The sequence below is a fragment of the Protopterus annectens genome, chromosome 11.part0, assembly GCF_019279795.1.
Source record: "Protopterus annectens isolate FY-2018-M chromosome 11.part0, PAN1.0, whole genome shotgun sequence".
NCBI lineage: Eukaryota > Metazoa > Chordata > Ceratodontiformes > Protopteridae > Protopterus > Protopterus annectens.
This window is the reverse complement of record NC_056745.1, coordinates 1,149,053,119-1,149,069,725: the sequence shown is the minus strand read 5'-3', so window position 1 is coordinate 1,149,069,725 and position 16,607 is coordinate 1,149,053,119. Positions and strand designations below refer to the sequence as shown.

Below are 16,607 nucleotides of genomic sequence, written 5' to 3'. Positions count from 1 at the left end.
TAATGTGTCTAATGAGGGATGAGTACAGTGGGACAATGACCTCCTTTTTTCTGGATGAAAAGCCCTTAGTGATGAGATGTGCCACATAGAAGGATTTCTTGACTGTTGTGGTAATGTGGTTATCGAAGGCGAGACCACTGTCCACCTGTGTCCCTAAGTATCTTATCACACTTTCGGTGTTTAGTGTACTGCCACCTATATGGTAATTCACAGATACATGTTTTTTTCCCAAAGGGGATAACTATACATTTCTTGGCATTGAGCTTGAGCCCATGGCTCTAGCACCAAGCATCTGTTTATGTAAGGCCCTTTTGTAGAGTATCCACATCATTTGGGGATTCAATAATGGCTCCCAGTTTGCAGTCATCTGCGAACTTTGTTAGCCAGAGTCCCTTAGTGTTGGCCTGTACTTCAGAGAAGTAGATGCCAAACAAGAGCGGTCCCAGGACTGAACCCTGAGGTACACCACTTGTCACTTGTCTGGAGCTGGATTTGGAGCCGGCTACTTTTACAGTGTGAGTTCTATCAGTAAGCCAGTTAGCACCCATTGGGTGAAGTAGGGATTAATGCCCAGCTTAGTAAGTTTATCTATGATTCCAGAGTGGGGGATGGTGTCAAAGGCCTTGGCAAGGTCTAAATAGGCTGTGTGGACCACATTACCCTTGTCCATGGTGCTGGAGACTGATTTGAAGAAGTCAATCAGGTTCAGGAGACAAGATCCGCCCTTCATGAACCCAAACTGGGTGGGGTCCAGTGTTTGAAGGTTGCCAATGTCTTTGTTTACAAGTTCTATGATAATATGCTCCATGGGCTTGCAGATAAGGCTTGTCAGACTGATGGGACGGTAGTTTCCGGGATCCAAGGTGGATCCCCCCTTGTCGAGTGGGATAACTGTAGCTCTGTGCCACTCAGTGGGCATGAAATCTGAGGTGAGGCTATGATTAAACATGACACTTAGGTGAGGTGCCAGTTCATATAGTAGTTCATGTAGTACACAGCCCGGGATGTCATCTGGTCCCATGGAGGCTGTATTCTTAGCTTTGGAGAGTGTGTTTTTTACCTGTGTGGCCGTTATTACCGGAATTTGGCAATCTTCCGGTATTGAGACGGGCCATTTAGGGGGTGAGAGGGGGTGAAGTCAGCACTGAATCGATCTGCCAGGATATTGGCAATATCCTTGAAATCAGTATATTTAATGCCATTCTGTTTTAGCTCAGAGCAGATCTGGGCATTGCCATTTAGATTCTTGACATATTTATAGAATGCCTTGTGGTTGTCTTTGGAATCTTTGGCAATTTTATTTTCATAACTAGCTTTGGAGGATTTTATGAGGGATCTCAGTTTCTTACTAAGGCTGGTAAGGGAGTTTTTTGAATCCTGGGATTTTCCTCTTTTCTGCAACAGTTTCTTCCTTTTGTTGTCAAGTTTGTTTATGGCAGGGGACCACCAGATTGGCTTCCTTTTTTTGGATGAGAGCATCTTGGTTCTATTTGGGATGGCACAATTGATGCATGAGTGGATGTGCTCGTACAGTGCCTTAGTGCAGGATTCAGCAGTTGAACTTTCAGTTCCCGTCTGCATGGGTGTCATGAAGTTGGTCACTTCTGACTTGAGTAGCATGAAGTTGGCTTTGGAGAAGTTTTTTATGGAGGTTTCCTTACTGGGGGGAGGGGAGGGGATGTGGATGTTAAGAGTGATTAGCTTATGGTCAGATCTGACTAACGAGGGGGTGACCATAGGTGTGGAGCATCGATTTCCCAAGTTGGTAATGACCAGGTCTAGGATATTGGAGCCCCTGGTGGGAGTATGGATTAGTTGATCCAGGGCGTTGGAATTTATGAATTCCAAGAACCGTTAGGCAAAGGTGTTGGTACAGGAGTAGTTTTCCCAGTTAATGGCAGGGTAGTTAAAATCACCCAGTATTAGGGTGTTTGGTTCTATCTTAATATTTTCATGTTTAGAAAGGTGTAGTGAGAATCTTGGGGTATGGTGGGGGATCTGTAGCAAGCTATAATTTGGATTCCAGTCTTACCTAGTGTTAGTTGCACCCAGAGAATTTCAGACACATTGTGTTGGGCAGCTAGCCTGGTGGTGTGAATATCCTTGGTGAATATTGACACTCCTCCACCTTTAGTGTTTCGGTCTTGGTTTGGTGGCCGAAAAGTGTGGTAAGAGTTGTAGCCTGATATTGCAGGGGTGCTCTCTGGAGCCTTGAGCCAGGTCTCAAGTTACTGCACAGATATCGATGTTCTCCATTTTTAGGAGTGCCTCGAGAGAGTGCATTTTGAGGCTCAGACTTCTAGCATTGAGTAGCATTACCTTCAGATTTTGCGTGCTTGTACCTGTTACGGTGGTGGTTCTGTCCTTTGAACTTTGCCTAAAAAAGGCACTGTGTTACCTTTTCTTCTCTAGTTATTTGCTCCCAATACCTTGATTCCTTTGTCAGTTTTCTCCAATAAATTCCAGCCCCCTCTTGCCTACTGTATGTATCTTGAATTGCAGAACTCCCTATTGGTAGAATCGCCTTTCTCCATTCCCATGCTGACTTAATTCTTACTTTAGCTGCTTTATAAATATAATATTTGTTATTATTATTGTTATTCTCATTAAAGATCTGCATCCAAAATCCCAATCCTTCCTTGTTTCTTGAGCTTCTCCTTTTTTCATCACCATCCCTTTCTACTTTGAATTACAGATTTCTGCTTGTGCTATGTATAGAAGCCTTAACTGTGTTGCTTTGAAATATCCCTTCAAATCAGGTAATCCTAATCCGCCTTGTTCTATTGGAAGAATCATCTTATCCCACTTGACTCTTGCCATCTTCCCCTCCCAGATAAAATCCTTCAGCTCTCTTTTAATTGCTATCCACAACTTCTCCTCTGGTTGATAAAAATATGCCTGACCTGTGTATAAGACTAAAGGGACTAAAAACAGTTTGACTGCTTGTATCTTACTATTCATATCCATATAACAAAGCTTCCAATTTCACAGTTTTTGTATTACCTTTTGTTTAGTCTCTTTCCACATATCCTTAGCGGCCACACTAGAAACATTTTTAATCCATTCTCCTAAGTATTTCATTTTATAATGTCCCCATAAATATGGATATTTTTGAACCAATCTTCATTAATTTTCTATTTTGAAAAGATCTGAAACTGTCTCAAAATGTTCCACAACAATGAAATGTCCTTTTCTGGTTTCACTGATGAAGTTCCATTACATTGATTAAAATAAAGAAAGCATTTATCTAACACAGTGTGTTCACAGTGTTTTTCTTGCAGTGGGAACCCGATTTTGTGTTTAATGTTGATTTTCAGTTCTTTGGTATTTACAAAATTATTTTACAGTGGACACATTCAAAGTATGCAACAAAGACAGCACTGACTTCTATAAGCTTATCAAATGGAAAGCTCAACGTCTGTATGATAATCATCTTTCGTCAACAAGACCGTCACTACAGAATATCACAACAATCTTCAAAACAGGGGGTTTGGAATTCTAGTTGTCTTCAAAACATTATTTTTGGAACAAGAACAATGTACAGTCATTCTTAACCACAATGGCGCTTTCATATTTCATTTTCAGATGATGGCTACACTTCTTCAAGTAAAGGGGCTAAAATTCTGGGAACAAATTTAGAAGAGTCTTTTTTTCCTTTTTTGGTTTTTGTTTTGCAGCAATGCACCAAATCTAGAATGTATTCTGCACAGACAACATGAATGTAGCATCAGCCAAATGTCCAAAAATACCTAAAGAATTTAAAAGCTGATCTGTAATCTGGCAATGCATACTGAAGACACACGAGCACTGTCATAAATGCTTATTTGTCAATTCTGTTTTTCTTTCTTTCCCTTATCTTCTGTGCTTTTGCAGCCATACAGGTCTTCAATCAGTTTTGCAGGAGTTAGTATGAGTCGCAGAAGGAACAACAAACCATACACTGTTTCCATAATGGAGAAAAGAAGAAGAAATAGGAGAAATTCAAGAGGAAATTCAAGTAAAGGAATCCAAAATGGAAAATAAGCTTTTTTTTTCTATTCAGGAGGAAAGAGGGTGAGATAAGTGATAGGAAAAGAAGCTGCAAGTGGAGAAGGAGCACTACATTTATGATGCGTTGTAATTCTGTTCCAATTCTGGAGACAGAGGAAGAACAAGGGGAGTAAAACATTAAAAGATAAAATTTGAGTTTTTCACCGAGGGGAATGAACAGAAGAAAGCAAGTGGTGTAAGAATTTGAGAACTTGCCATACATGAATAAACTTGGACAGCTAGAAGGCAGAGACGGATGGGGAAATGATGCAGTTTACAAACAACAACACATGAAGATGAATACAGGAGTGCAGAGAAATGAAAAATGCAACGGCAGTGTAGCAGAGAACTAAACATTTTTAGGTGATGGGAGAGTACAGATACTCAAAGAATGCAGGTAAGAAGGCACTTCTAAAGGAACTACAAAGGTGACTTTTTACATACAAAAATTTGGAGGAGAACAGGAAGGAAGTAGGAGAATAATGTTCTAAAATTCAGCAAGCAGGGTCTTTCTCATCTCGGTACTGCCATTGACATCACAACATGATATTTCAAATTAGACAGACATCTCTAACACTGTTTTGTTGAAAATCCCTGACACAAATCAATGCAGACAAAACCCTTTGCCCCTTTGTGACATAAAACATGTCTGTGGATTCAAAAGGAACTGGAAGAATTACAAAGTAAAAATAAAATCTACTTACACTTTTACTTGAACTTTGAATCTCTGTGTTTCCATAAATTGTTCCTAAACCAATTATGTTGCCTCCTTTTGTCTTCACATGAACACACTGACTCTATATATATATAAAAAAAAAGGAATTGAATAAATTAGCTTCAGTTTGCTACATGAACAAGGTTTAGAAATGCATTCATATATATATATATATATATATATATATATATATATATAGATATATATAGATTAGGTTCATATATATATATGTATATATATATATATATATATATATATATATATATATACATATATACAGACACTCAGAGACATACACACACCTGCTAACCACATAAGCAGTCACAGTGGTATACCACTGTCTGAAGTAATTGACTTTATCCCTCTTGGCGTAGACTTAAGTAGTTGATACAGGTCTTCATAAATGGAGGTTCCACATACTTTACAATGATGCCAGGCTTAGTCATAACAAAATGGTTTGATTTTGAGACTCTTATCTACTTGCATTTTTTACTCCTTAAATTTCATCTGGAGACTTGGAAAATGTTTGCCTAATAAGGCAGTACTGGTGAGGCTTGCAACAAAGAGAGACATCAGAGCTATTCAGAACATGGCTACAGTCATTAAGTTCTAGGTCAATGAGCAGGTCGTGTTAAGAATTATATGTACAACCCTACCTTTTTTCCAGCTGTAACTACTGCTCATTTAGGCTGCTAAGGCTTGTTTTGTCATGACTCTGTCTATGCAAATGCATTGCCCATCACGACCTGCCTGATTAAGAAAAGGTTAATGGTATGGATAATTAACTGAATAAAATTAAAACTGAGGACTGTTTGTGTAGGGATGTGGCATGGGCACAAGGTAGCCATTAGCAAAAACAGCACCAAGGTTCGAATAATTTAAAAAAACACTGTTTATTAAGACATAGAACATAAGTGTTTTTGTCTAGTTAAAATGAACAAGACTTCAGAAACTCTGCAATGTTCACCAATGGATTTTAAATATTCCAAAAGGTCACATGATTTTTCCCTCCAAAGTTTTTAAAAGGCCAACATCTAAATGTTACAATTCTAATAAATGCAAAAAGTATCATTAACCAAATTTTTTTGTAAACCAGTTAAAACAGTACAAGCTGAAGAATACTGGGATACATGTTCTTAAAATCAGTACAAAAATACATACAAAATCAATAAAAATGTCAATAAAATAGGTGGAATACAGCTTAAATTAATTAGCACTGTTGGGCTTTAAGTTTAAGTAAACAGGTAATGGATAAAACAGTGTTCAAACCATGGGGGGGTGACTGCATTAAGCCGTATTTCCCACATAAGTTCTCTTTTTTTCAAGCATTAGACCCTGTGGTCCTCCTCCAGAATTGTGTGGTAAATGTTCTAAAATTGCAAATTCAAAGCTGTTTTCTGGGTGCTTTACAATATGGTTAGAAAGTGCGTAAGTGCTACTATTCTTCCTGATTTCATATAAATGTTCATAAATTTTGTTTCAACATTCTTTCAGTGTTGCCTATATAAAAACTTGTGCATGACTGACATATTGCAATATAGATAACACCTGTGAAGGTACATGATGACGGACATCTTTTAGGTCCAGAGTTACCAAAGACATAGTGGACAAATCATGGAAATGAGATGGAGGGTGCAGATTTTAAATTTTGAAAAGGTTTAAGAAAGACAGGTCCAGTACAAGTTTCCAAGTTCCCGCCTTTTTTGGGAACTAGGAACATTTTGAATAAAATCCTTTTCCTTTTTGACAGTATAGGTAGGCTCCTTGACGAGACATGGAAGGGAAGAGATGGTTTGATTTTATGGACGTGGAGGAAGCAGTAGGTTTGCAGGAAACAAACATTCCACTACCACTTGTATCCTTTTTGACTAACTTCCAACACCCAGAGTCTGTTGTCATCCGATTCCAGAGGAGAACAGAGTGAAAGACTGCTTGCAAAGTTTAGAGAATGACCAAGGTTGTGAGGGGAGGAGTCTGAAAGATGAAGACAGTCAGGCATTTTTCTTGCACTGCCCCTGAACCCGGGCAGAACCCTCCTTTTTCCTTTGAATTGCCCTGTCATTGTTTTGTAGTGTTTGCAATGTCCCTTTTCTAAGCCAGAGATTAAGGAGTCTCAGTTCTCACCATGAACACCAGTGACGGATGCTCAGTTGGAACATAGATAGATACACACAGTGTTTCCAGATGCAGCTCTCTGCACCAATCACAATTTCCCTTAACAGCACACAGAGACCACACTGCCGTCCTGGGGCTGGGTTTCCCTGTCTCTCCTCACCAGGCCCCAAATAAGAATCCATACTGACCACAACTGTACAGCTGAGTCCTCAGCCAAGTGTTCCAATTCCTCCACCACCCTCTCTGTGAAACAAGTGTTCTGTGCCCCTGCTTCAAGTAACTGAAATACACAGTCTTTGAGATTTTCTTTTCACACACACACACACACACACACACACACACACACACACACACACACACACACACACACACACACACATGCACCTGAGAAAAGCTGGCACAGATTTACCAGCTATGCCGCCTCTGTCCAGACTATAAGGTAGATACTGCCACCAGAACATTCCAAAGCCAGCTAACTCTAAGGCTCTTACAATTCTACCGAGTAAAATTAATACTAATACAAATGGTAGTGTTGACCAAATAGTAAGGCTTTCAGGAGCAGACACTGTGTCACTAAATAAACGCAAGGACTCTCAAAGGTTAAAATAATCTATAAAAGACCAGCAACAATGAAAAGTTTAAATATATTTAATAATAAATAATACAAGAAAATGAAAATACTAAATATCTATTTACAATAAACACCAGAGTTTCATGTCATAGGAAACATTAAAAAATAACACAAACAGAAAGGTTCACATACAAAGGAAAAAAATCTCACTGCATTTTCCTGACTGATCTAAAGAATCAATGTTCCCTAGTACACCTACTAGATGAAGGTAAGATGATGTGGGTGAGTGGTCTTCCTTCTTGTCAGGTTTCATAAACAGACTGCACTGAGACTTCTGTCTCATCTAGTATTAAAACATTGTTTCCTTGCTGGATTAATAAAATGACACCACAGACATCTGGTCATCTGACTCTGGTTCCCACACTACCCCCTTAACTAAAAACTGAACCAGAATCAACTGAACCATAATCTAGCACATATCTGTCATAATACACACACACAGAGCTTTGCTAAGATGTGTTATAGCATCTGGAAACCATAAAACCATTTCAAAAACTTCCTACCTTCCTGGGTAGCAATTAGCCCACTCCAAAGGAGAATACAGTAGGATTCCTAGTCCTGGTTTTCAGATATGTTGTCCCTGGCTGCAATCAGAACTGTAAGATACAATATTTATGGCCTAAACAAGGTAATTTAATTTCAGACCATTATCCAAAGTTAGCTGGACTGAGATTAACCTCTTCTCTTCCAGTATCCTCTGTTACAATATATTCATTTAAACAGTTACAATACAGTCTGTCATACAGGTATATTTCTTTTCTGTCCAGCAGGACCCACTGTTGGTACATTTTTAACACGAGCAGCTTTACAAATATATCTTCAACACAAGCACCTGTACAAATCAATTTGATATACAAATGACATATACTTATTTGAAAAACTCCAGCTAGCTATACTGGCATATGTTACAGATCTACTGACCTTATCTCTCTGGCATAACTGGCACTAGCTCACAACATCACATCTCTCCCCCCTTTGAAGACTCAAGCTAGTTTCTCAAGTGACCCTGCAGAAACTCTGTTTGAGAGGAATGAGCCTGTCTGGGAATACATTATCCCATACCCTGTCTTAAGAACCTGTCTGCAATGGCATTGCTGACCCCACTACAGTGCTGCACTGTCATGTTACATGCCTGCAACCCTAGGCTCTACCTTAATAACTTGCCAGTTTGCTGGCTAGCTCGATGTAGCCATAGATGCCACTCAGACTCCTCTTACCATCCACTGCAAATACTTAGCACAAGGGCCTCCCTATCTTGATAAGGCTTCATCATATTAACATGGTACAGTTTGTGTCCCTACCTCCTGCCTATGAGGTTTACTGTGTAGTTAACATCGCTGACCTTCCTTATCACTTTGAAGGGTCCTTCCCAAGCTGCTTGCAGCTTACTGTTTCTGACAGGAATGAGCACCATAACCTGCTGTCACACAGCATACTCTCAGAATCAAGCACTCCTGTCATACCAGACCTTTTTCTGCTGTTGGGCTCCTGCCAGGTTCTCCTGTACCAAGTCCATGACCTCCCTAAGCCTTGTCCTAAGGTTTAGGACATATGCCATAACAGACTACATGTGGGATTCACACTCACCCTCACTCTCATCAATAATCAGATCTAAAGGCCTTCTCACCCTATGCTCATATAGCAACTCAGAGGGTGTAAAACCTGTGGATTCCTGGGGTACTTCTCTGTATGCAAACAGCAGAGGAAGCAAATATTTGTTCCACTTTCTTAAATTGGTCTGCAAATGCCTGTAGCATGGTCTTTAGTGTACAATTTAAGCTCTCCACAACACCAATAGTCTGGTTGTGGTGCAGGGTGGTCTTTAGATGCTTCATCAAACAGCGCTCCCACAGATAAGCCAGCAGTTCTGACAAGAAATTGGCACCTCTGTCAGTCAATGTTTCTCTCCAGAAATTTACCCTACTGAAAATGTCTAACAAAGCATTTGCCATCTTCTCTGCAATGATGGAGGACAGAGACAATGTTTCAGGGTATCTAGTAGCATAATCTACTACCATCAGGATATACTTATTCTCGTCTGGAACTTTGGGTACTAATTGGTCCCACAATATCCATATCTACCCTCTGAAATGACTCCTCAATCACAGACAGTCATCAAAGGAGCTTTGACCTTGTCTCCTGCCTTGCCTACATTTTGGCATTGCTCACAGGTGCTGCAGTACTATGTTACATCCCTTGCAATCTCAGGCCAATAAAAGTTCTGCATAATACATCTCTTGGTACGCTTTATGCCCATATGACCTGCAAAAGGAATGTCATGGGCTATGGCTAGAAGTGCCAGACAGTAGGCTCTATGCACTACCAACTGCTATATTACCTCACCTTCTAGCCCTCCCTCAGGGGTCCACTCTCTATATAGTAACCCTTTGTTCCAGTATACCAACTCCCCTTTTCCTTAAGAATCCGGTCCCTCCCTAGCTACCCTCCTCAAACCTCTTAGTGTAGGGTCTAAGAGCTAAGCCTGTCTCAACTCTGTCTTTGTGACCCTTCCCAGCTCCCTTTTCACAAGAAGTCTGGTATCCCCAGACAGCACTGCCTCACTATCAGCTTGGGTACTACCACTCATCTCTGCCCTTGCAGTCACTCTGTCCAAGGAAACATCAGTACATACCAGCAGCTGTGGCTTACCTTCAGGCTCACTGCTCCCTCCTTTAAACAGCCACATCACCAGCCCCAGCTTCAGATATGAGGTCTGTCTGGGTCTCCCCAAGCTACCAGACCCACATGCTTGTCTCTAAGCCTGACTGGCCTTAACTGCATGCACAGGTGGTACTGCATCATCAAAATCATTCCCTGTCAGGACATCTGCAGGGATAGCCTCAAACACACCTACTTGCTTGCTTCCTTCCTTCTCCACCCTCCCAGTCAAGGTGAACCCAGGCCAAAAGCATTTGGAATAGGGTACCTCCTAAAGCACTGACTGGAGTGGATTGGCCAAGCAAGTACTGCTCCTCTTTACCCACTGTGGGCTTCACAATGGTTAAGTCAGATGCTGTCTCTCTCTTAGCAATGGCCTGTTTTCCATCCACTAAAGTATGATATAAACTCCGGTGAGAGTCTGGTACCCCTGTTGTCTCCAGACTATGTACCACTGGCATACTGTTATTACAACTTGATGTCTCCCCCACCTTGCTTCCATGGACATCTGTATGCTACAGGGCCCCACTGGTTAAATTTAAAACATCTAACCCTTGATCCTGGCTGTGTACCTGAACTAGTGGCTTCCCGTTACTGGTGTACTCTGTTGGGGTGGTTTACGCTGCTCACCATGGCTTCCCTTATATCCATGTGTAGCAACTGTGTATCCCCTTCTTGTGCAGTGATACCCTGCTTGCTAAGTAGAGATCCCCTTTTTTCCTCCAGCTCATCTGCAGAGTTACACTCCTGGTGTGCCAACCTGATTCTCATGTCCTCAGGTAAAGTGCTAAGGGCTTTTTCCCTCACCAAAACATCTGCCAGCCTTTCTAAAGTGGTGACCTGACACCCACTCACCCACCTATGAAAATAAGTGCTTAACTCAGCAATATAATCACATATGCACTTTCATCTGCCTTGCATCTTTGCTCACAAAACTTTTTCAGTAAGCTTCAGGTGTTAACATAAAGCATTCCAATGAACATTGTTTAACTTTATCATAGTTTAATCAATCACTATCAGACAATTTAGAAACAGCAGTTACAGCTTTATCATGGAGTAAGGGGTCAGGAACTGTACCTAGAGCCCTTGGTCAACATTATACTGTTTACATAATCTTTCAAATATATGAGTAAAGCTATCACAGTTATCACTCCCTGTTAAACGTAAACTGTGGAAGAAATTTACTGACCTTTGTTGCTTCTGGGTTTCGGTTATTTCCTTCTGTATTACCTCCATGACCCTGACAAAGAGTCAACATCTCACTCTCATGTTGATGCTGCATATCATTTTCTTTAGCCTCCAAACGCCGCAGTCTCTCATTTTCTTCTGCCTCCAAATGCTGCAGTGTCTCTGACAATTCTTATTCCATCTGTTTTGCCTGCTGCAGTCTCTCTGCTGATTCTTATTCCAAATGTTCAGCCTCCAGTTCTAGTCTCTAACTCCAGATGGAGTTAATTCCTCTGAGGAAAAGGTGAACTGTCCTGTTTCTGAGGGCTGCAAATCCCCATCCCCAGCTTGGTTATCCTCCTGGTTGCTGGTCTGGGCTATAGCTGCGACTAATGCTGAAATCATTTCCTCTTTAGTCAGATTGGCATGCACCAGTCCTTTGATTTCACACACCTTGGCCAGATGGTTCTTTGTCAGCTTGCCATAATCCTCTGCTGACATCTTTGCCTGCTTTCCCTGAATAAACTACACTGAGGAAAAAAAAAATAAAACTGTTGCGAAAGTGAAAGTCTATATCTTTACCGTGTGGCTGCAGAGGGTACACACACACACCTTCAGTGACAACTGCCTACAGGCTACAGAAGTTCAATTAACATCCACACCACTGCTCACCAATATGTGATGTCCTTTCTCTGGGCCAGTGATCAAGGAGTCTCAATTCTCACCAAGGACACCAGTGAGGAATACTCACTTGGAACAAAGACGGATACATACAGTATTTACAGATGCAGCTCTCTGCACCAAGCACAATTTCCCTTAAGAACACACAGGGACCACACTCCCATCCTGGGGTTGGATTTCCCTACCTCTCTCTCATCAGGCCCAAACAAGACTCCACACTGACCACAGCTGTAGAGTTGAGTCCTCAGCCAAGTGTTCCAAGCCAAGTCCTCCACCACTCCCTCCGTGAAACCAGTTCTCTGTGTCCCTGCTCCAAGTAGCTGACAGACACACACTCTGAGATTTGACTTACACACACGTCTGCAAAAGGCTAGAACAGATTTACCAGCTATGCCCCCTCTGCCCAGACTATAAGGTAGATACTGCCACCAGAACACTCCAAAGCCAGCTACTCTAAGGCACTTACCAAGGTACCCAATTACTGAGTAAAATTAATTCTAATACAAATGGTAGTGTTGACCAAACAGCAAGGCTTTCAGGAGCTGCCACTGTGTCACCAAATAAATACAAGTACTCTCAAACATTAAAATAATCTCTAAAAGACCAGCCACAATGAAAAGTTTAAATATATTTAAAAATAATTAATAAAAAAAAAATGAAAATACTGAATATCTACTTAAAATAAACACAAGAGTTTTGGGGTCTTAGGAAATATTACAAATAACACAGACAGAAATGTTCAAACAGATAAAGAAAAATAATACTTAACTAATCTCACTATATTTTCCTAACTGATCTAAAGAATTACTGTTCCCTAGTTCACTTACCACAGCAAGGCATGATGACGTGGGTGAGTGGTCTTCCTTCTTGTCATGTTTCACAAACAGACTGCCCTTAGACTTCTGTCTCATCTAGTATTAAAACACCATTTCAGTGCTGGATTACAGAATGACATCACATACAGCTGGTCATCTGACTCTGGTTCCCACACTACCCCCTAACTAGAAACTGAACCAGAATCTAGCACATATGTCTCATAATACACACACATAGAGCTTTGCTACGATGTGTACAGCATATGGAAGCTATAAAACCATTTTAAAATCGTCCACCCTTCCAGGGTAGCGGTTAGTTCACCCCTAAGGACAAAGGGTTCCTAGTCATGGTTTTCACAGATATTTTGTCTCTGGCTGCAAAGAGAACTGTAAGATACAATTTCTATGGTCTAAACCAGGTAATTTAATTTCAGACTATTTTTCAAAGTTAGCTGGACTGAGATTAACCTCTTTTCTTCTCTTCCAGTATCCTTTGTTACAATATATTCATTTTAACAGTTACAATACAGTCGGACATACAGGTGTATTTTGTTTTCTGTCCAGCAGAACCCACTGTTGATACATTTTTTTTTACACAAGCAGCTTTACAAATACAACACAACACAAGTACCTGTACAAATCAATATGACATACAAATGACATAATTCTTTACAAAACTCCAGCTAGCTATACTGGCATATGTTACACATCCACTGCCCTTCTCTTTCTCTGGCATAGCTGGCACTACCTTACAGTCACAGTTTTGTTTCCTAAACGTTTGTTGAGATTATTTTAAAAAGTTTTCTGTAGAAGGGCACAGAACTGCAAGGGTAATTCCTGATACACTTAGTAATAGGAGGCTGAAAAATCTGGTTGACACCTTAGATGAGTTTGCCTCTCTCATTAATGTTTTTAAAAACTTCAATTGTAGTAGTACCAAACAGTACTTTCTTGTCTAACTGAGCATTAAGAATTTGTGCCTTAACATCCTCAGGTATATGGTAGTCATTCCCCGATCTGACATCCCTTATTACCAGTGATGACTGAGGAGCAAATAAATGTCTGCAATCTGTTATCTCATGGGAAATGCTAAGCAGCCAACAAGGTCCTGCTTCCCACACCACACCACCCCTCCTCAGGACAGGAGCAATTAAAGGTCTGCAATCCGGTACCTGGTGGGCGGCCACGGTGGTGCAGTGGTTAGCGTTGCTGCCTCACAGCAAGAGGTTCTCCGGTTCGATTCTCGGCTGGGGTGCCTTCTGTGCGGAGTCTGCATGCCCTCCCTGTGGTCGCGTGGGTTTCCTCCTGGTGCTCTAGTTTCCTCCCAAAGACATGCAGTATGTGGATTGGACACTCTAAATTGGCCCTAGGTGTGAGTGTGTGCATGTGTGTGCCTTCTGTGGAAGGTTGGGCGCCGGGCTGGCAACTCGACACTGTAAAACTCCACTGCCAATCATGAGCGGACAGACGATCCGCTGTGGCGACCCCTAACCGGGAAAAGCCAAAAGAAGAAGAAGGAGAATCTGGTACCTGGTGCTCTTGAAATGCAGGAGCCAATCAGATCCTGTTTCTTCACCCCCCCCCCCCCCCACTCTCCTTTCCTTCTCAAATGACAGCAGAAAAAAAACAAGGTTTCACTTTCCTTAAACTCTATCAAACTGCTGTTGCTAACAAGTAGTTTTGCCAGTTTATGCAGAAAGAACACCGAGTGTTCAGGTTATAAAAAACGCAGCAAGCAGGTACTACAGCTTATACCACACATGAAGTGCTACAGTGCTCACATTTGTTTATACAAAAAGAAAGAAGAAAAATCTATTTCTTTCTTTTAAACTGTAACAAATAGCTAGCTACAAATGCAGCAAGCAGATACTACAGTTTATATGATGCACAGAATGCTACAGCACTTGGATATGACTTGAAAAAAAAAACAAAGACACTTCTTTTTTTTTATTTTAAACTGTAGCAAACTGCTTATGACATTTGCAGCAAGCACTTGCTATAGTTAAGACACACAGGGAGCACTACAGCATTCAGCTTTTAACTCAAATGCAATACCATCATTTAAAAGTCACTATGCACTAGTAATAAAGAGTATTGGTGATACCAGATCACATCCCCCAATACATTACACCTGGGGAGAATACCCTTTTTGCTCCACCCCAGCTACACTACTGGATTTAAGCCATGCATATCTACACACAACTGACCCAGTTACAGCTGTTCAGAATACTGTATCAGCAGCATTATATGAATGCTTAGTGACCTGAGTTATAGAAGAGATCATACTAAGCAAGGAGGATCTAATGTCCAAAGATCAGATCAGCAAAGGATACAAGTACATACTTCACCGTGTAAGCTTGACAGTTAACAGTCCTAAAGGCAAGGGATGAGGAAGTAAAAACATTCTTCCCAAACCTGTATAAAGCTCTTCCATCCTTAACAGGATTACTAGCAGTAGGATATTTAGAACTAGCATCCGCATCCCAGGACAGGATTAAAAGGAACTTCTGGGCCTGTGACACGGAACCTGAGCCTGTCAGCATTAAGTGACAGATACCTACATGCTGCTTTAAAGGTGTCTTCCAAAGCACATATTACAGGAGGGATGGCCAAAGGCTCATGGGTATCTACTTGCAAAAGATTGTGGATGTCATTTTTGGGTCTCACAAATCTCTTTCTTTCCATTGGAAAAGGTCTTTCATTCTGCAAGTGGTGTCTGAAAAACAAATTATTCTACTGGAGAATCTGAAGAAATATCTTCTTCCAACTCTGACTCTAAGGAGTCAGGGAAGACACCTGTGAGGAATAGTACAGATCAGAGTCTTTAACGTAAGATTAGAAGTCACTACCAGAAAGAGATGGAGCTCTCTTTTTTTTTTTTTTTTTTTTTAGATGAGAAGAAGCAGGGGTGGCAGATTGCAATGAATGTAAAGCCTTAAAAGATCTTTAGCAAAGAAATATCATTCCACTGACTCAAAGATGGAGTTGAAGAAGGACAGACATGCTTTGTATTCTGACTTTTCTTTTTAGGAGTGTCCAAAGCCAAAGTTCGAACTGTAATTGACGTAAAGATTTCAATATATGAGCTAGGTACCTCTCCTGCCACCAGCAGTTGAAGGATGTCATCTGCTCCTTCAGATACCACTATATGTGGTTCTCCCTTCTTGTTGATGGATGTACACAGTGGCGGCTTGTGCTATTGAACTGCAGGACTGCAGCCCCCAACTACACAATGAAGATAGCTCCGAGTCCCGGAACTGCACATGCATGATCGGTGAGTTCCTATCCGGACTGCTGTTTAACCAGTCTGGATCGGAACTGCTCATGCGTGCTCATCTGGACTGCGGTTTCACCAGTCCGGATTACAAAGAGAGGCATATGTACATCGATGCCCGGAGGTCCATGCGGTTTATAACCACATAGCCTGGAAGGAGATCAGGACTGCAACGTCTGCAGTCATGTACGTGAGAAATCGGACTGCAACGTAAAGGGATTTGTATTTAGCACTCCTTTCGCTGCTGCAAGGAATATACTAAGGGAATGGATGCAAGAGGGGAATATACAGGTACTGTCTCTCAGGGAAAGAGGTGTGTGTGTGTGTGTGTGTGTGTGTGTGTGTCTGTGTGTGTGTGTGTGTGTGTGTGTGTGTGTGTGTGTGTGTGTGTGTGTGTGTGTGTGTGTGTGTGTGTGTGTGTGTGTGTGTGTGTGTGTGTGTGTGTGTGTGTGTGTGTGTGTGTGTGTGTGTGTATGTGTGTGTGTGTGTGTGTGTACTGCCCCAGTTAAATATACCTGGTGG

The 16,607-nt window shown here is 41.2% G+C and overlaps 1 protein-coding gene across 4 annotated transcripts in view; it reads right to left on the bottom strand.

The window, feature by feature from the left end:
* The window catches only part of FAM185A (family with sequence similarity 185 member A), a 1,394,841-nt gene that overhangs the window by 1,020,126 nt on the left and 358,108 nt on the right, over window positions 1-16,607 (bottom strand). For 3 of the 4 annotated variants that reach the window (XM_044088506.1, XM_044088507.1, XM_044088509.1), the window contains exon 3: window positions 4,734-4,826. The exons of the other annotated variant lie outside the window; for it this stretch is intronic. In XM_044088506.1, the coding sequence (XP_043944441.1) occupies window positions 4,734-4,826 (93 nt within the window). The remainder of the gene's footprint in view (window positions 1-4,733; window positions 4,827-16,607) is intronic. 4 annotated transcript variants of the gene reach the window in all.